Source organism: Mesoplodon mirus (genome assembly GCF_964341445.2).
Source record: "Mesoplodon mirus genome assembly, chromosome: 8".
In the NCBI taxonomy this organism is placed as follows: domain Eukaryota; kingdom Metazoa; phylum Chordata; class Mammalia; order Artiodactyla; family Ziphiidae; genus Mesoplodon; species Mesoplodon mirus.
In genome coordinates this window covers 39,632,698-39,650,791 of record NC_138984.1, presented here as the reverse complement: position 1 = coordinate 39,650,791, position 18,094 = coordinate 39,632,698, and the positions used below count along the sequence as shown (strand labels likewise).

Genomic DNA, 18,094 nt, shown 5'->3' with positions numbered 1-18,094 from the left:
AGGGTCATACCTAAATTTAATCTTTACCCAAAATGTAACCAATATGAGCTTCCAAGTTCCCTGGTATATGAATCAACTTACTTTATGTCCTTTTATTTCTTTGGTAAGAATATTGGGGCTTCCCTGGTGGCACAGTGGTTAAGAATCCTCCTGCCAATGCAGGGTACATGGGTTTGAGCCCCGGTCTGGGAAGATCCCACATGCTGTGAAGCAACTAAGCCCATGCACCACAACTAAGCCTTCGAGCCACGACTACTTAAGCCCGCGTGCCTAGAGCCCATGCTCCGCAACAAGAGAAGCCACCACAATGAGAAGCCTGCACACTGCAACGAAGAGTAGCTCCTGCTCGCCGCAACTAGAGACTGCCTGCGCACAGCAATTAAGACCCAACGCAGCCAAAAATAAAATAAATAAATATTTTTTAAAAAGAATATAGTTGACATGTAGTAAGCATACTTATATTGCTATTATGGTATTAAAACATTCCCTTAAGTTAAAAATCAAACATCAAATTCCTTCAGATTTATTAGGAAAACTTAGGATAAACTAAACAGGTGATTTGCATCAGACTCATCTATATAAATGTAGAATTATCCTCTCTTGCTAAATATTTCTGAGTGACCATGTGGATGACCCACCGCCCTTGTAGACTCCTATTTTATTGTGCTACTGGTACATGGCACATGCTATTATAATTAGCAATAATAAGAATTTGCAATCCTATTGTACTGATTATTGTATTGTAAAGCTTTTTCTAAAAGCTTCTGAGTAAATTATATCTTACTTGAAACGAGTCATTTACAGACCATAGCAGATTAAGTCTCTCAATTTATGTACAATTAGTGCTCAATTTATGGTACACTAGGAAAAAAGGGTTTTGTGGTCCTCTAAAAAAGAAGTCCAGAACACTGTAAGAGACAGATTTGAAGGCAGAATGTATTTTGAATAGTCAAGAAATAGAAACCACATTTTAATTCCAAAATTTATATTACACCCTTCCATCTTATCTTTGTGGCACTCCCCACCTCCCTTAAAAATTATACACCACCAAGAGATAAAACTTTCACTAATCCAAGCCAAGTTGAGGAACTTCAAAATAAATTCCATTCAAATTTTGAAATATAAATGTCCATTTCTGGGCTTCCCTGGTGGTGCAGTGGTTAAGAATCCGCCTGCCAATGCAGGGGACACGGGTTTGAGCCCTGGTCCAGGAAGATCCCACATGCCACGGATCAACTAAGCTCATGCACCACAACTGCTGAGCCTGCAATCTAGAGCCCGTGAGCCACAACTACTGAGCCTGTGTGCCACAACTACTGAAGCCTGTGCGCCTAGAGCTCATGCTCCACAACAAGAGAAGCCACCGCAATGAGAAGCCCACACACCACAACAAAGAGAAGCCTCTGCTCGCCGCAACTAGAGAGAGCCCGTGCGCAGCAACAAAGACCCAACGCAGCCAAAAATAAACATTAAAAAAATTTTCCATTTCCTTCTCTACTTCTTGTACCTTAGTCAAAACTATTTTGTGTTGACACTTAACTGCTTCCTGATTGTTTCACATATCATTTGCAATATGCCTAGGGTACCATCCAGGCATCTCTACTTCGTTCCATCCAGATGCACATTGTCCTGCAAGAAGTAACTGAAAAACCCTATAGGGAAGGAAAGAGCAGCCATCCTGATCGCATGGTCTCCTTTCTCACATATCCTTTTGCAATGAATCAAGAATAAAAAAAAAGTTATGTCTTCTCTGTCATGCATACTTTGACGTCATTGCCATTCATCAGAGTACACAGTGATATGTGTCACTTGGAACAGGAAATCCTTTGCTTCAGGGACAGATAAAGGTGACCATCACTCACTACCATGTATTGTTTCAACACGGGTTGACAGTATTACTTCTGAGCTTTCCTGGCTTAAATCTAGGAAGGGAGTTTATTTAAAAACCTCTCTCTAAACACTGAGTACAGATGTGTTTATTATCACTGATGTTCCTATATCTGGTGATCAGGTTGGTCTTTCCTGGCTTTATTGTCATGAATGATAAAGCTGAATTCTCCGAATATTAGTTCACATGAGCATTTTACCACGTTGTTGTAAAGGACACTGTTTATCTGTGAATTATGTGAGAATTGTTTCATATTAGCCTTTTGCCAGACAGTGAATTACATTTTTAAAAGGAGAATTCGAGGGCATTTTCTTTAGTTTCTATAATTTCTTAGAACATTTTAAGTAGGCTTTGAATGATGACAGACTATGAATCTTTGCAAAGTCTCCCTGTTCTCACCTGGCGTGAAGAGACATCATGTTTTCGGAGGGGGCACCTCTCCCCGGGCAGTGTGGTCCATTTGAGGGGAGGCCACGGTTTGTGAGATGCCTGGCACAGGAAGGGCAGCTGTTGCTGAGTGTCTGTCCCAGATGCAGTCTGTACTACCTCTCTATTTGCCACTTTATAGTCCAGGGGTGTGTGTGTGTGGTGAAAGCAGGATGAGGCAGAGACAGCGATGCTATCTGGCCAGTTGGGTGCTGTCTCTGCTCTATTTAACCTAGGGATGATGAGTCAGAGGGGTACAGCACAATATAATAAACCATATGTACTTAGTGAGAGCCAACCAACCCAGTGTCATCAAGCATTAAAATGTGGTTGCTACTGCCCAGCTATTCTTTGCATCATGGAATGATCCTACTAAATGAGCTTTGTGAATATCGATGTCAGTCAGTACAATATCTACACACAGGTCATATTCCTAGGTGAACATCATGCTGTCATAGAAACACAGGGCTCAGCCCACACTGAAATGCCCATTGGCACAGCCTCTCAATAGCAGATATAGACCCAACTGTCTCAAGCTTGGTCAGAAATCTACTGACCACCAATTCCATTAGTCAGCCTTTGAATCTAAATAGTCTATTATGATTGCCAGTGCTGTATCTATGAAGCTTTTAAGGTGCTCTAAAACCTGTCTGAAGAAAATTAATTATCTCCAACTATCCACAGGCTTTGACAGAATAATCTCAAAGCAAAATCAATGGAACAAGATCAATGCTCACCAGGCTGTAAGCTCCCGGCCATCAGTGATATCTGATCATGGAAACTGCTCAAATCCAAGAAAATCTGACTCCAGAAAGTCATGTTTGGGAGCTATTATCTAATTGTACACATAGTTAATTTTTCAAACGTTTTATTATAATAAACAGCCCCACTTTTCTCATTTTATAATTTTTCTTTTTAGAATATTAATTATAGTGTGTTCCAGTGCTTACTGTGACATGGCAGACTTTGTAATCAACAACTGTTATTCTCCTTGTGAACCTTCAAAGTCTTATATAGTAAATGTGGGTTTAAAAAAAAAATTCTATACTTTGTTCACTATAATAGGAACTCAAATATAATTCAAATGTGAGCAGAGTACTTAGATATTGAAAATTTTGCACATACCGTTCCCTTTACCTAAAATGCTCTTCCCTCCCCCTCTTCATCTACGTAACTTCTACTCATCCTTCAGATTGTCCTGAAAACATGCCTTCTTCAGGGAAGCTTTCCAAGACCTGCTAGTATATGCTCTCATAGCCCCATTTCACTGCCCCTCATAGTAATTATCACTCAAATAAATACAATTCAGCTTAATTGATGTCTCTCTCCCCCACCAGACCAGTGAGAGCAAGGGCTGTGTTTTTGCTTATCATTTCATTCCTAGTGCTGGGTATAAAGTCTGGCACTTAGTAGGCACCCAATGAATATTTGTTTGAATGAATAAATGAAAGGAAAAGATTGCTTGATATCGTATTGGTGGGCCAGACAATTTCAAAATGCCATCTGCTGAGATTACATTCTGAATTTCAGGGAGTCAACCTGTTCACTTGCTTACTTCCAAAAATGCATGCATCTATAAATGTGTACACACACACACAATATTATGAAGATTCTATATTACGAGTCAATAATTTTCTTCTATACTTTCACGACCTGATTGTTATTAATGACTTATAAACACTGCAATGATTTATATATCTTGGACTCCAAGAATCATCTGAGTTCAACCACCCGTGTACAATGGAGTGCATCCTGTGAAGCTGTTAGATTCTAAAGTTAGTTGGTGAAGTGAAAAATCATGAAATTGTGAAAAGTAATTCTTAAGAAAGTACCATGTTGGAAATGGACATATGTTCCTTCAAAAGTCCAGCACAGTCAGTTTCCTCCGAAGCTAAGTTAGATATCTCTTTCTTTAATTGAGGACCTGGTGAAAAGGCTGGCTTCTGTTGAGTGGCCACGTGATACCAAACATATGTGTGGTACCTTTAAGCACTATAGCTCAATTCAGCATCAAGAGGGATCCCACACTCTGTCCTGCAGGAACGGCGCATTCGTAATCCCCATCTCACACTCTCTTTGGGGTAAAAGTCTGTTAAACTGACTGGCAGGGAGAATCACCCACTACTTAAATTTTTTTTTTCCTCTCTGAGTTCATGTAAATTAAATTCACATAAGATGCAAAATGCCACCATTTCCTACCAACTGGCCACCCTGACAAAGTTTAAAAAAAAACCTTCCATGATGGATGGGCACTCACCAATTTCCTTCAGGAATAGGTTCCCTGGAGAGTTGACTATATACAGAATTATTATAAATCAAGCCATATTTTCCCACTGGTTTACATTATGGATTTAGTTAAGCCATCCTGTAAGTTATTTCCTTTCCCAAAACGGCGCCCACACTGCTATGTGTTTCCTTTGCATTGTTTCCCATAACCCTGCCAGAGCTGCACAGGCAAAAATAGAAACCAAGGCCTCTGGGACTGTGGCTCAAGGAAGCAGCCTGAGGGGCACTCACCATCACAGCGGGGTTCTTCACCGTGATGCAGGGGGTCGTGGCTCGCAGGGCTCCACTAATGCCGTGGTAGTATTTGAAACAGATTTTTATCTCCGCTGTAAATGGATTGGAGAAAAACAGTAATTTAAACACTGAAACAAGTCCCTTAGGCATCACCTGAGGAAATCCACCTCTCAGAAAATCCCACTCAGGACTCTTTGAGCGATCCCTTCTTTTCCAGTCAGAGGCAACAGATTATACCAATTCTTGTTTGATTTTATAGGCTTCTCTGAAAATTTCTAAGAACACCCCAAATATATTAGAAAAACAGTGCACAAAAACAACACGCCAAAATATTAGTGTAGAGATAAGAATAAGACTAGCTACCATTCACTGAGGAGCTGCTGATGGACCACAGGGCTGCGTCTCTGCCCCCATTGTTATTGACCCCTCATATTTACCTCGGGAGGCAGAAATTCTTGTCCCCATAGAACAGCTGAAGTATTGAGGTTTGCCGAAGGTCAAACAAGTAAGAAACGACAGAGTCAGGACTCAAACCCCATCAAATGGGGCTTTGCCCCATTCCAAAGCCTTCACTCCTATCCTCTACAATATAGACAGAATGCAGGTGTCAATGGAAATAAAAAAAAGAGCAGACAGAGTATAAAAGATTGCTGTAGGAGACTCTGTGGTGAGAGGGTCTGGGGACCTGTATTATTTTAATTTTCCAAGTGACTTAAATGTAGCCACTAGTAGGGATCATATTTTGGAACCACCAGTAAATATATATCTACATCTCCACAGGTGTGGACGGGTGTATGTATATATATTGGATATAACTATAGGTGCGTTTGTATGTATATATATTTATATACTATATAATTTAAACATGATAAAAAGCAATACAAATGTCAATTATTGTTTTTGGAAAGTAACTATAATTACCATGAAGCCAACAAGTGTCAAAGATTAAACCCAGAGTCAATGAAATTTCTCTGTATACAGAGCATCTGAGTCACTGAAGTTTCCCTGTGAGATGTCTTTTTCCCAAGGTGTCACTTAATATAGGCAATGACGCTGATGGGCAGGCTGCAGAGGAGAGTCCTAGCCTATAGGAGTGGAATTACCCTCTCAACTGAGTCACCTGGATTATTAAAGTGGGACCACTCGATGTGACTCCCCAAGGAAATTAATTTTGCACTGACTTTCCTGACAGCACCAAGTGGTCTCCTACAGAGTATTTGGTTTGCTTATTTTAAGAAGAAGATACAATGATTAAAGAAAAATCCTACTTTAGGAACTTATATAGGAATATTACATATAAAAATATAATATTATATTTCCCATCAATGAAAAAATACTAAATCTCATAAAAAAAGGTCTCTCATGGGTAAAATATTGAGGCTTTCCATTACGTACGTTAATCACAAAGCAGTGATTCACAACGTAGGTGGCATCATGAAGTGAAAGATTTTTACCATGCCCAGCACCATGCTAGACAGCACAAGGGAATCAGAGGGAGGGTTCTGGTCTAGCAGGTGTTTTCTAGTGCAGCTGTTAAGATGACAAAATCCAGAAGAGAAGCACTGAAGAGGCAGAGTGCCAGGTAGAACTGTGAAGATCATGGAAAATATTCCACGTGAGGGCACAGTGGACTCGGAAAGGTCTCGTGGAACAAACTGAACTCAGACCTTCAGCTGAGAAAAATGGGGTTGGAGAGAGTCAGGAGTGAGTAGTGGCAAAAACAGGGAAGCAGGAATGAGCATGCCGGCTTGAGGACCAGCAAGACGACCTTGGCAGCTATTCTAGCTTTACTATGAATTCCCTGGAACCCTACATAAGTGACTTGAGTGAGCACTAACACAGGTTTTTGGTGATTATGGAAATGTAATAACTATAGATCTGAGTAAACCACTGTCCCACTTGCTCTCCTTCAAGACCAGTAGCATGTATTCTGCAAGAACAAAGCTAAGTAACATGTACAAGGACTGTCAAAGCAGAACAAGCTCGGTGACAGGCGGGAGGACTGAATTCTGCAGGCATGAGCTCATTAGTATCACGTTCTACATGCCAGGAACCAGCAGTCTGTGAATCTGTGTGCAGCAGTGCCTCACAGACCCAGCCAATGGCCAGTCAGTGAGCAGCTTGTTTTTCAATAAAGAGAAGTGCATTTTTACAAGACATCTTCCCCGAACTCCCTCTCAAGTTAGGATGCCACCTCCTCTTTTCTAATGTTTTAATAGTCAGCGAGGTAAAAGACTAGGAAACAAACAGACCCCCAAAAGTGTCTGCTTAGTTTTATCTGTAGATGTTGCTAGTCAGACCAGCTTTGCTAGCTGACCCGTTCTGACTGTTACTTTACTTCTTGCTAAAACAAAAATCTCCAACCCCCGTGATAAATTAGAATCCCTGAAACTATAAGATAAACTCATTCTCATTGTGCACAGCAGATTTTGTGGACATGATCACCAAAAACCGCAGAGCTGACAGCTTCACAATGCTTTAAGATTCAGTGTAAAGCCAAGGGGACTTACACAGATCACCAGCTACAAAACCAAATGCATAGGCTGGTCCTGGTCACCAGAGAGGAAAACCCAGTACCAGACAGAACTAGTTGCTTGCACCTCGACTGTTCAGGAGGACACCAGTGGAGACTTCTGCCCCTACGATAGAGGAATGTTTCATGCTGAGTGGGAGGTTTCACCTTCACGTATCATTTAGTGTTTTAGAAGGTCACTCAAGATTTTTAAAAATGGTGTAACTAAGCAACATCCCCTCTGAGGAAGAGAGAGAGAAGAGAGAGCAGGATTTTGATTAATGTCCCTGAACATTTTAGTTATGAGAAGAGGTAACTGGGAAGACGACTCAAAAGGGCGGAAAAGAGAAGTTGGTATTCATGCTTCTATTTTAGCTACAATTTTAAACTCTAACTGTAAGAGGAGACCAGAAAGCTATTGCTGAGAAACAGATACAAGAACAGGTGAAAGCAAACATGGGCATGATGATGGAGCCTCAGATAAGGGAGGAGCCACAGGGCCAGCCCTGCTCACAGGCAGGAAAGATGAAGGATATGGACTAAGGAGCATTCTACCTGACAACAGTTTCTCCACAGCCTGATGTGGCAGCTAATCAGGCCCCAAATTATGGAGGGGGAATACATATAACTATTCCTTTGGATTATAAAAAATGAAGAGTGTTTTCTCCAAAGCAACTGCTTATAAAAACATGTTGCCTTACTGGGAATATACCCAGACAGAACTATAATTCAAAAAGATACATGCACCCCTATGTTCATAGCAGCACTGTTCACAATAGCCAAAACATGGAAACAACCTAAATGTCCATCGACAGGTGAATGGATCAAGAAGATGTGGTACATATATACAATGGAATACTACTCAGCCATAAAAAAGAACGAAATAATGCCATTTGCAGCAACATGGATGCACCTAGAGCTTAGCATACTAAGTGAAGTCAGAAAGAGAAAGACAAATACCATATGATATCACTTATATGTGGAATCTAAAATATGGCACAAATGAACCTATCTACAAAACAGAAATGGACTCATAGAGAACAGACTTGTGGTTGCCAAGAGGGAGGGGGGAAGGGAGAGGGATGGACTGGGAGTGTGGGGTTGGTAGATGCAAACTATTACATTTAGAATGGAAAAACAACAAGGTCCTACTGTATAGCACAGGGAACTCTATTCAATATCCTGGGATAAACCATAATGGAAAAGCATATAAAAAAAGAATGTCTATATGTGTATAACTGAGTCACTTCGCTGTAGAGTTGAGATTGGTACAACATTGTAAATCAATTTTACTTCAATAAAAAAAATGTTGCCTTAGAGGCAGTGAACCAGGAGAAGGGTGAGGCCTCCCACACTAACCTAGAAGGACCTATAGTCTGGGCCAGCTCCCGGAAGGAAGAAAACATTGCCGAGTGGCATCTTCTCTCTCTCAGGTCCCTTCTGAATAGCTGAAGCCAGTCATGAATCGCAGAAATATATTTTGGCCTCTTTCAATAATCTTCCGGACACTTTCGTTTATAGAGTTACTAAAAGATTTAGCTGCCTCTATTTAAATGCTGATAAGACATAGAAACGCTTTATTTTTAAAATTTTAACTTACCAGCTTCTATTAAATACAAATGAAGAGGTCCCCCAGAGCAAGAGAATGGCAGCTCCATATTCACCACAGACGGGAGGGTGATCACTGTCCAAAGATGGCACTTTGTACTTGTTGGGGGTGACTGGGAAGGTAGAAAGGACTTAAACCTGTTCCCAAGTAAAGGGGTTTCTGTAATTGTGTCATTCTGACATTGCATTTTAAAGCAATCATTCTACCATCTGCCTAAAGGAAGAAAATATTTCCGAACGATCTAGAACGATCTAGAACGATCTAGAACGATCACATGAAACTGGTAAAACTGATTGCCTTCCGGGAGGGGAAACTGGTGACTGGGGCATGAAGCTGGGGAGATAATTTACTTTCATTTTTGTGTCTTTTTAACATTATATGCTTTTCATCTATTATCTGTTCAAAATTTACTTTTAAAAAGCAATCTCAACTCAGCTACATTAACTCTAGGCAATGGTATAGGATTCCAAGCCCTCTCGGAAAAAGGTTCTACAGGCCACTGCCTGCAAGAAATGGTTTTGTTTCAAAGACTGGGATCACACCATCCATCACCTTAAATAGCTACAAGATTCACTTAGGTAGTAGTTAACAGCTTGCTCCTATTTAGAAAATCTGGATTTTCCTCAAGTTTTAGAAGTTGACTATTTTGAACCATAAAGATGGATGGAATGGAAATGTCCTTCTTCCTTTAATCATTTCTGTTTCATTAAAATAGAATAATCTAAAAAAAAATCAGGACCCCGGAGGAAGATGGCGGAAGAGTAACACGCAGAGATCACCTTCCTCCCCACACATACATCAGAAATTCATCTACACGTGGAACAACTCCTACAGAACACCTACTGAACGCTGACAGAAGACCTCAGACCCCCCAAAAGGCAAGAAACTCCCCACATACCTGGGTAGGGCAAAAGAAAAAAAGAATAAACAGAGACAATAGGATAGGGACGGGACCTGCACCAGTGGGAGGGAGCCGTGAAGGAGGGAAGGTTTCTACACACTACAAGCCCCTTCGCGGGCGGAGACTGCAGGTGGCGGAGGGGGAAGCTTCGGAGTAGCGGAGGAGAGCACAGCAACAGGGGTGCGGAGGGCAAAGCGGAGAGATTCTGGCACAGAGGATCGGTGCCCTCAGGCACACACCAGCCCGAGAGGCTTGTCTGCTCGGCCGCCGGGGCGGGCGGGGCTGGGAACTGAGGCTCGGGTATCGGCTTTCAGTCGGAGCGCAGGGAGAGGACTGGGGCTGGCGGCAGGAAGAGAGCCTGAAGGAGTTAGTGCACCACGGCTAGCCCGGAGGGAGTCCGGGGAAAGGGTCTGGAGCTGCCGAAGAGGCAAGAGACTTTTTTCCCTTTTGTTTCCTGGTGCGCGAGGAGAGGGCATTAAGAGGGCTGCTCGGGGAAGCGCCGGAGACAGGCGCGAGCCACGGGTAAGGCGCGGACCTCGGAGACGGGCGTGGGACGATGGGGCCGCCGCCGCCGCCGCCGCCGCCGCCGGGCCTGTGTGCGAGCGCGGGTCACTTGTCCACCCCGCCTTCCGGGGGGCCTGTGCACCCCGCCACTGCCGGTGTCCCGGGACCCGGGGACGGCTTTCCCGGGAAAGCGCACGGAGCGCCACGGGCTGCTGCAACGTCACGCCGGCCTCTGCCGCCGCAGGCCCGCCCCACACTGCGCGCCCCTCCCTCCCCTCTGCCTGAGTGAGCCAGAGCCCCCGAATCAGCGGCTCCCTTAAACCCGTCCTGTCTGAGCGAAGAACTGACGCCCTCCGGCGACCTACGCGCAGAGGCGGGGCCAGGTCCAAGGCTGAGACCCGGGAGCTGTGAGAGCAGAGAAGAGACAGGGAAATCTCTCTGTGCAGCATCGGAGGCAGCGGATTAAAGCTCCACGGTCCATTTGATGTGCCCTGCGTCTGTGGAGTGCATGAATGGACAGTGAATCATCCCAAATTCAGGAAGTGGACTTTGAGGACAAGATTTAAGACTTTCCCCCCTTTTCCTCTTTTTACAACGAATTATCCCAAATTAAGGAGGTGGACTTAGAGAGCAAGATTTCAGACTTCTCGCCCTTTTCCTCTTTTTACAACGAATTATCCCAAACTGAGGAGGTGGACTTGGAGAGCAAGATTTTTGATTTTTCCCCCTGCTCTCTTTTTGTGAATGTGTATGTGTAATCTTCTGTGTAAGATTCTCTCTGTATAGCTTTGCTTCCACCATATGTCCCAGGGTTCTAGCGGTCCATTTTTTTTTTCAATAATTACTTTTTAATTTTAATAACGCTACTATATTTCATACTTTATTCTATTTTACTTTACCTGCTCTTTCTTTTTTTCCTACCTTCCCTTCCTCCCTCCCTCCCTCCGCTCCTCCTTTCCTTCTTTCTTTTTCTTTCCTCCCTCCCTCCCTCCCTCCTGTCTTTCTTTCTTTCTTTCCTCCCTCCCTCCCTCCCTTCTTCCATTCACTCTTCCTTTTGCTTTCATTCCTCCCTCCCTCCCTCCTTTCTTTCCTTCTCTCTTTCCATCCTTCCTCCCTCCTTTCTTTCTTTCTTCCTTCCTTTCTTCCCTTCTTCCTTTCTTTCCCTCTCTCTTTCTTTTTCTACTAATTCTTTCTTTCTGCTTTTTCTCCCTGTTATTCTGAGCCAGGTGGATGAAAGGCTCTTGGTGCTGCAGCCAGGAGTCAGTGCTGTGCCTCTGAAGTGGGAGAGCCAACTTCAGGACACGGGTCCACAAGAGACCTCCCAGCTCCACATAATATCAAGCAGCGAAAATCTCCCAGAGATCTCCATCTCAACACCAGCACCCAGCTTCACTCAACGACCAGCAAGCTACAGTGCTGGTCACCCTATGCCAAGCAACTAGCAAGGCAGGAACACAACCCCACCCATTAGCAGAGAGGCTACCTAAAAACATAATAAGGCCATAGGCACCCCAAAACACACCACCAGACGTGGACCTGTCCACCAGAAAGACAAGATCGAGCCTCAACCACCAGAACACAGGCATTAGTCCCCCCCACCAGGAAGCCTACACAACCTACTGAAACAACCTTAGCCACTGGGGACAGACACCAAAAACAACAGGAACTACGAATCTGCAGCCTGCAAAAAGGAGACCCCAAACACAGTAACATAAGCAAAATGAGAAGGCAGAAAAACACACAGCAGGTGAAGGAGCAAGATAAAAACCTACCAGACCTAACAAATGAAGAGGTAATAGGCAGTTTACCTGAAAAAGAATTCAGAATAATGATAGTAAAACTGATGCAAGATTCTATTTCCAAGATCCATAATCTTGGAAATAGAATAGACAAAATGCAAGAAACAGTTAACAAGGACCTAGAAGAACTAAAGATGAATCAAGCATCGATTAAAAACACAATAAATGAAATGAAAAATACTCTAGATGGGATCAATAGCAGAATAACTGAGGCAGAAGAACGGATAAGTGAGGTGGAAGATAAAATAGTGGAAATAACTGCTGCAGAGCAAAATAAAGAAAAAAGAATGAAAAGAACAGAGGACAGTCTCAGAGACCTCTGGGACAACATTAAATGCACCAACATTCGAATTATAGGGGTTCCAGAAGAAGAAGAGAAAAAGAAAGGGACTGAGAAAATATTTGAAGAGATTATAGTTGAAAACTTCCCTAATATGGGAAAGGAAATAGTTAATCAAGTCCAGGAGGCACAGAGAGTACCATACAGAATAAATCCAAGGAGAAATACGCCAAGACACATATTAATCAAACTGTCAAAAGTTAAACACAAAGAAATCATATTAAAAGCAGCAAGGGAAAAACAACAAATAACACACAAGGGAATCCCCATCAGGTTAACAGCTGATCTCTCAGCAGAAACTCTACAAGCCAGAAGGGAGTGGCAGGACATAATTAAAGTGATGAAGGAGAGAAACCTGCAACCAAGATTACTCTACCCAGCAAGGATCTCATTCAGATTTGATGGAGAAATTAAAACAAAATTAAAGCAAAAGCTGAGAGAGTTCAGCACCACCAAACCAGCTTTACAACAAATGCTAAAGGAACTTCTCTAGGTAAGAAACACAACAGAAGGAATATACCTACAATAACGAACCCAAAGCAATTAAGGAAATGGGAATAGGAACATACATATCAATAATTACCTTAAATGTAAATGGACTAAATGCTCCCACCAAAAGACATAGAGTGGCTGAATGGATACAAAAACAAGACCCATATATATGCTGTCTACAAGAGACCCACTTCAGACCTAGAGACACATACAGATTGAAAGTAAGGGGATGGAAAAAGATATTCCATGCAAATGGAAATCAAAAGAAAGCTGGAGTAGCAATTCTTATATCAGACAAAATGGACTTTAAAATAAAGACTATTAGAAGAGACAAAGAAGGACACTACATAATGATCAAGGGATCGATCCAAGAAGAAGATATAACAATTGTAAATATTTATGCACCCAACATAGGAGCACCTCAATACATAAGGCAAATACTAACAGCCATAAAAGGGGAAATCGACAGTAACACAATCATAGTAGGGGACTTTAACACCCCACTTTCACCAATGGACAGATCATCCAAAATGAAAATAAATAAGGAAACACAAGCTTTAAATGATACATTAAACAAGATGGACTTAATTGATATTTATAGGACATTCCATCCAAAAACAACAGAATACACATTTTTCTCAAGTGCTCATGGAACATTCTCCAGGATAGATCATATCTTGGGTGACAAATCAAGCCTTGGTAAATTTAAGAAAATTGAAATTGTATCAAGTATCTTTTCCGACCACAATGCTATGAGACTAGACATCAATTACAGGAAAAGATCTGTAAAAAATACAAACACATGGAGGCTAAACAATACACTACTCAATAACGAAGTGATCACTGAAGAAATCAAACATGAAATTAAAATATACCTAGAAACAAATGACAATGGAGACACGACGACCCAAAACCTATGGGACGCAGCAAAAGCAGTTCTAAGGGGGAAGTTTATAGCAATACAATCCCACCTTAAGAAACAGGAAACATTTCGAGTAAACAACCTGACCCTTCACCTAAAGCAATTAGAGAAAGAAGAACAAAAAACCCCCAAAGTTAGCAGAAGGAAAGAAATCATAAAGATCAGATCAGAAATAAATGAAAAAGAAATGAAGGAAACGATAGCAAAGATCAACCAAACTAAAAGCTGGTTCTTTGAGAAGATAAACAAAATTGACAAACCATTAGCCAGACTCATCAAGAAAAGAAGGGAAAAGACTCAAATCAATAGAATTAGAAATGAAAAAGGAGAAGTAACAACTGACACTGCAGAAATACAAAAGATCATGAGAGATTACTATAAGCAACTCTATGCCAATAAAATGGACAACCTGGAAGAAATGGACAAATTCTTAGAAATGCACAACCTGCCAAGACTGACTCAGGAAGAAATAGAAAATATGAATAGACCAATCACAAGCACTGAAATTGAAACTGTGATAAAAAAATCTTCCAACAAACAAAAGCCCAGGACCAGATGGCTTCACAGGCGAATTCTATCAAACATTACAGAAGAGCTAACACCCATCCTTCTCAAACTCTTCCAAACAATATCAGAGGAAGGAACACTCCCAAACTCATTCTACGAGGCTACCATCACCTTGATACCAAAACCAGACAAGGATGTCACAAAGAAAGAAAACTACAGGCCAATATCACTGATGAACATAGATGCAAAAATCCTCAACAAAATACTAGCAAACAGGATCTAACAGCACATTAAACGGATCATACACCATGATCAAGTGGGGTTTATTCCAGGAATGCAAGGATTCTTCAATATATGCAAATCAATCAACGTGATACACCATATTAACAAATTGAAGGAGAAAAATTATATGATCATCTCAATAGATGCAGAGAAAGCTTTCGACAAAATTCAACACCCATTTATGATAAAAACCCTGCAGAAAGTAGGCATAGAGGGAACTTTCCTCAACATAATAAAGGCCATATATGACAAACCCACAGCCAACATTGTCCTCAATGGTGAAAAACTGAAACCATTTCCACTAAGATCAGGAACAAGACAAGGCTGCCCACTATCACCACTCTTATTCAACATAGTTTTGAAAGTTTTAGCCACAGCAATCAGAGAAGAAAAGGAAATAAAAGGAATCCAAATTGGAAAAGAAGAAGTAAAGCTGTCACTGTTTGCAGATGACATGATACTATACATAGAGAATCCTAAAGATGCTACCGAAAAACTACTAGAGCTAATCAATGAATTTGGTAAAGTAGCAGGATACAAAATTAATGTACAGAAATCTGTTGCATTCCTGTACACTAATGAAAAATCTGAAAATGAAATCAAGAAAACACTCCCATTTACCATTGCAACAAAAAGAATAAAATATCTAGGAATAAACCTACCTAAGGAGACAAGAGACCTGTATGCAGAAAATTATAAGACACTGATGAAAGAAATTAAAGATGATACAAATAGATGAAGAGATATACCATGCTCCTGGATTGGAAGAATCAATATTGTGAAAATGACTCTACTACCCAAAGCAATCTACAGATTCAATGCAATCCCTATCAAACTACCACTGGCATTTTTCACAGAACTAGAACAAAAAATTTCAAAATTTGTTTGGAAAAACAAAAGACCCCGAATAGCCAAAGCAATCTTGAGAACGAAAAACGGAGCTGGAGGAATCAGGCTCCCTGACTTCAGACTATACTACAAAGCTACAGTAATTAAGACAGTGTGGTACTGGCATAAAAACAGAAAGATAGATCAGTGGATCAGGATAGAAAGCCCAGAGATAAACCCACGCACATATGGCCAACTTATCTTTGATAAAGGAGGCAGGAATGTACAGTGGAGAAAGGACAGCCTCTTCAATAAGTGGTGCTGGGAAAACTGGACAGGGACATGTAAAAGTTTGAGATTAGATCATTCCCTAACACCATACACAAAAATAAGCTCAAAATGGATTAAAGACTTAAATGTAAGGCCAGAAACTATCAAACTCTTAGAGGAAAACATAGGTAGAACACTCTATGACATAAATCACAGCAAGATCCTTTTGGACCCACCTCCTAGAGAAATGGAAATAAAAACAAAGATAAACAAATGGGACCTAATGAAACTTCAAAGCTTTTGCACAGCAAAGGAAACCATAAACAAGACCAAAAGACAACCCTCAGAATGGGAGAAAATATTTGCAAATGAAGCAACAGACAAAGGATTAATCTCCAAAATTTATAAACAGCTCATGCAGCTCAATAGCAAAAAAACAAACAACCCAATCCAAAAATGGGCAGAAGACTTAAATAGGCATTTCTCCAAAGAAGATATACAGACTGCCAACAAACACATGAAAGAATGCTCAACATCATTAATCATTAGAGAAATGCAAATCAAAACTACAATGAGATATCATCTCACACCAGTCAGAATGGCCATCATCAAGAAATCTAGAAACAATAAATGCTGGAGAGGGTGTGGAAAACAGGGAACCCTCTTGCACTGCTGGTGGGAATGTGAATTGGTACAGCCGCTATGGAGAACAGTATGGAGGTTCCTTAAAAAACTACAAATAGAACTACCATATGACCCAGCAATCCCACTACTAGGCATATACCCTGAGAAAACCATAATTCAAAAAGAGACATGTACCAAAATGTTCATTGCAGCTCTATTCACAATAGCCCAGAGCTGGAAACAACCTAAGTGTCCATCATCGGATGAATGGATAAAGAAGATGTGGCACATATATACAATGGAATATTACTCAGCCATAAAAAGAAACGAAACTGAGCTATTTGTAATGAGGTGGATAGACCTAGAGTCTGTCATACAGAGTGAAGTAAGTCAGAAAGAGAAAGACAAATACCGTATGCTAACACATATATATGGAATTAAAAAAAAAATGTCATGAAGAACCTAGGGGTAAAACGGGAATAAAGACACAGACCTACTTGAGAATGGACTTGAGGATATGGGGAGGGGGAAGGGTAAGCTGTGACAAAGCGAAAGAGAGGCATGGACATATATACACTACCAAACGTAAGGTAGATAGATAGTGGGAAGCAGCCGCAGAGCACAAGGAGATCAGCTCTGTGCTTTGTGACCGCCTGGAGGGGTGGGATGGGGAGGGTGGGAGGGAGGGAGATGCATGAGGGAAGGGATGTGGGAAGAGATGTATATGTATGACTGATTCACTTTGTTATAAAGCAGAAACTAATAAAAAATATATATATATAAATAAATAAAATAAAATAAAATAAAATGCTGCAAAAAAAAAGATGTGGCACATATATACAATGGAATAAAAAAAAATCAAACGAACAGGAATTTATTCAAAAACATGATTTTAACCACTGCCTTTGTGCTTTTATTATATCTTAATATTATGATTCCTATTGATAAGCTCTTTTATTCAGAGGCCACAAGTCGGGAAAGAGTAAACACATTCTAATTCTCATGCTTTTGAGGAAATTTACCCACATTTCCAGGGACGTGCTCACCTGTTTATACAGTACCGCAGGTTGTCTTCTCTTTAACAAGGGCCAATGCAACCTGAAAGTACCAGGCCCTCCCCTGCTAAAGCTCAGAAAAACAATCTTGAAAATCAAAGATAGACAATATCAGTATAATGTGGAAGAACCTAATAGGGTTAGAGAAGTTACTGGACCTTGTTTTTCTTATTACTTCGTAATGGCAGCTGGACCAATGTTGGAAAGTAAAGAGAAGTAGAAATAGGCAATAAAACGTAAAGTATGCTGGCAGAGAATGAAAAGCACCAAACCTCCATCTAAGGGGCAAAAAGGCCCTTCTGATGTTGGTGGGAAGGGGCTCATGAATGGAGGTTAGAGCAGGGGCTCTGACAGTACAAATAAGAGGCTGAGGCCACCCCTTTCCCCCCACCCAATAAAAAGTCACCCACAAAGGTTCTGTTTGGGCAAGGCACCACATCTCAGAAAGCACACTAACCTGAGTGCCAATCAGAGATGAGGCTCTCACTCACACAAGCCACATGCACCTCTGCTATGCAGTTTCCTAATCCTGTCCACTTCTTAGGGCTGAGACAGGTAAGATATGTGAAAGCACTACATAATTCATGCAAATGGCAATGTCCTGTTATTATCATT

The 18,094-nt window shown here is 41.3% G+C and overlaps 1 protein-coding gene across 9 annotated transcripts in view; it reads right to left on the bottom strand.

Annotated features, from left to right (window-relative positions):
• The window catches only part of HECW2 (HECT, C2 and WW domain containing E3 ubiquitin protein ligase 2), a 415,178-nt gene that overhangs the window by 150,537 nt on the left and 246,547 nt on the right, over nucleotides 1-18,094 (bottom strand). For all 9 annotated transcript variants that reach the window (XM_082629938.1, XM_082629942.1, XM_082629944.1 and 6 more), the window contains one exon: nucleotides 4,832-4,926. In XM_082629938.1, coding sequence (XP_082486064.1) covers nucleotides 4,832-4,926 — 95 coding nt within the window. The remainder of the gene's footprint in view (nucleotides 1-4,831; nucleotides 4,927-18,094) is intronic.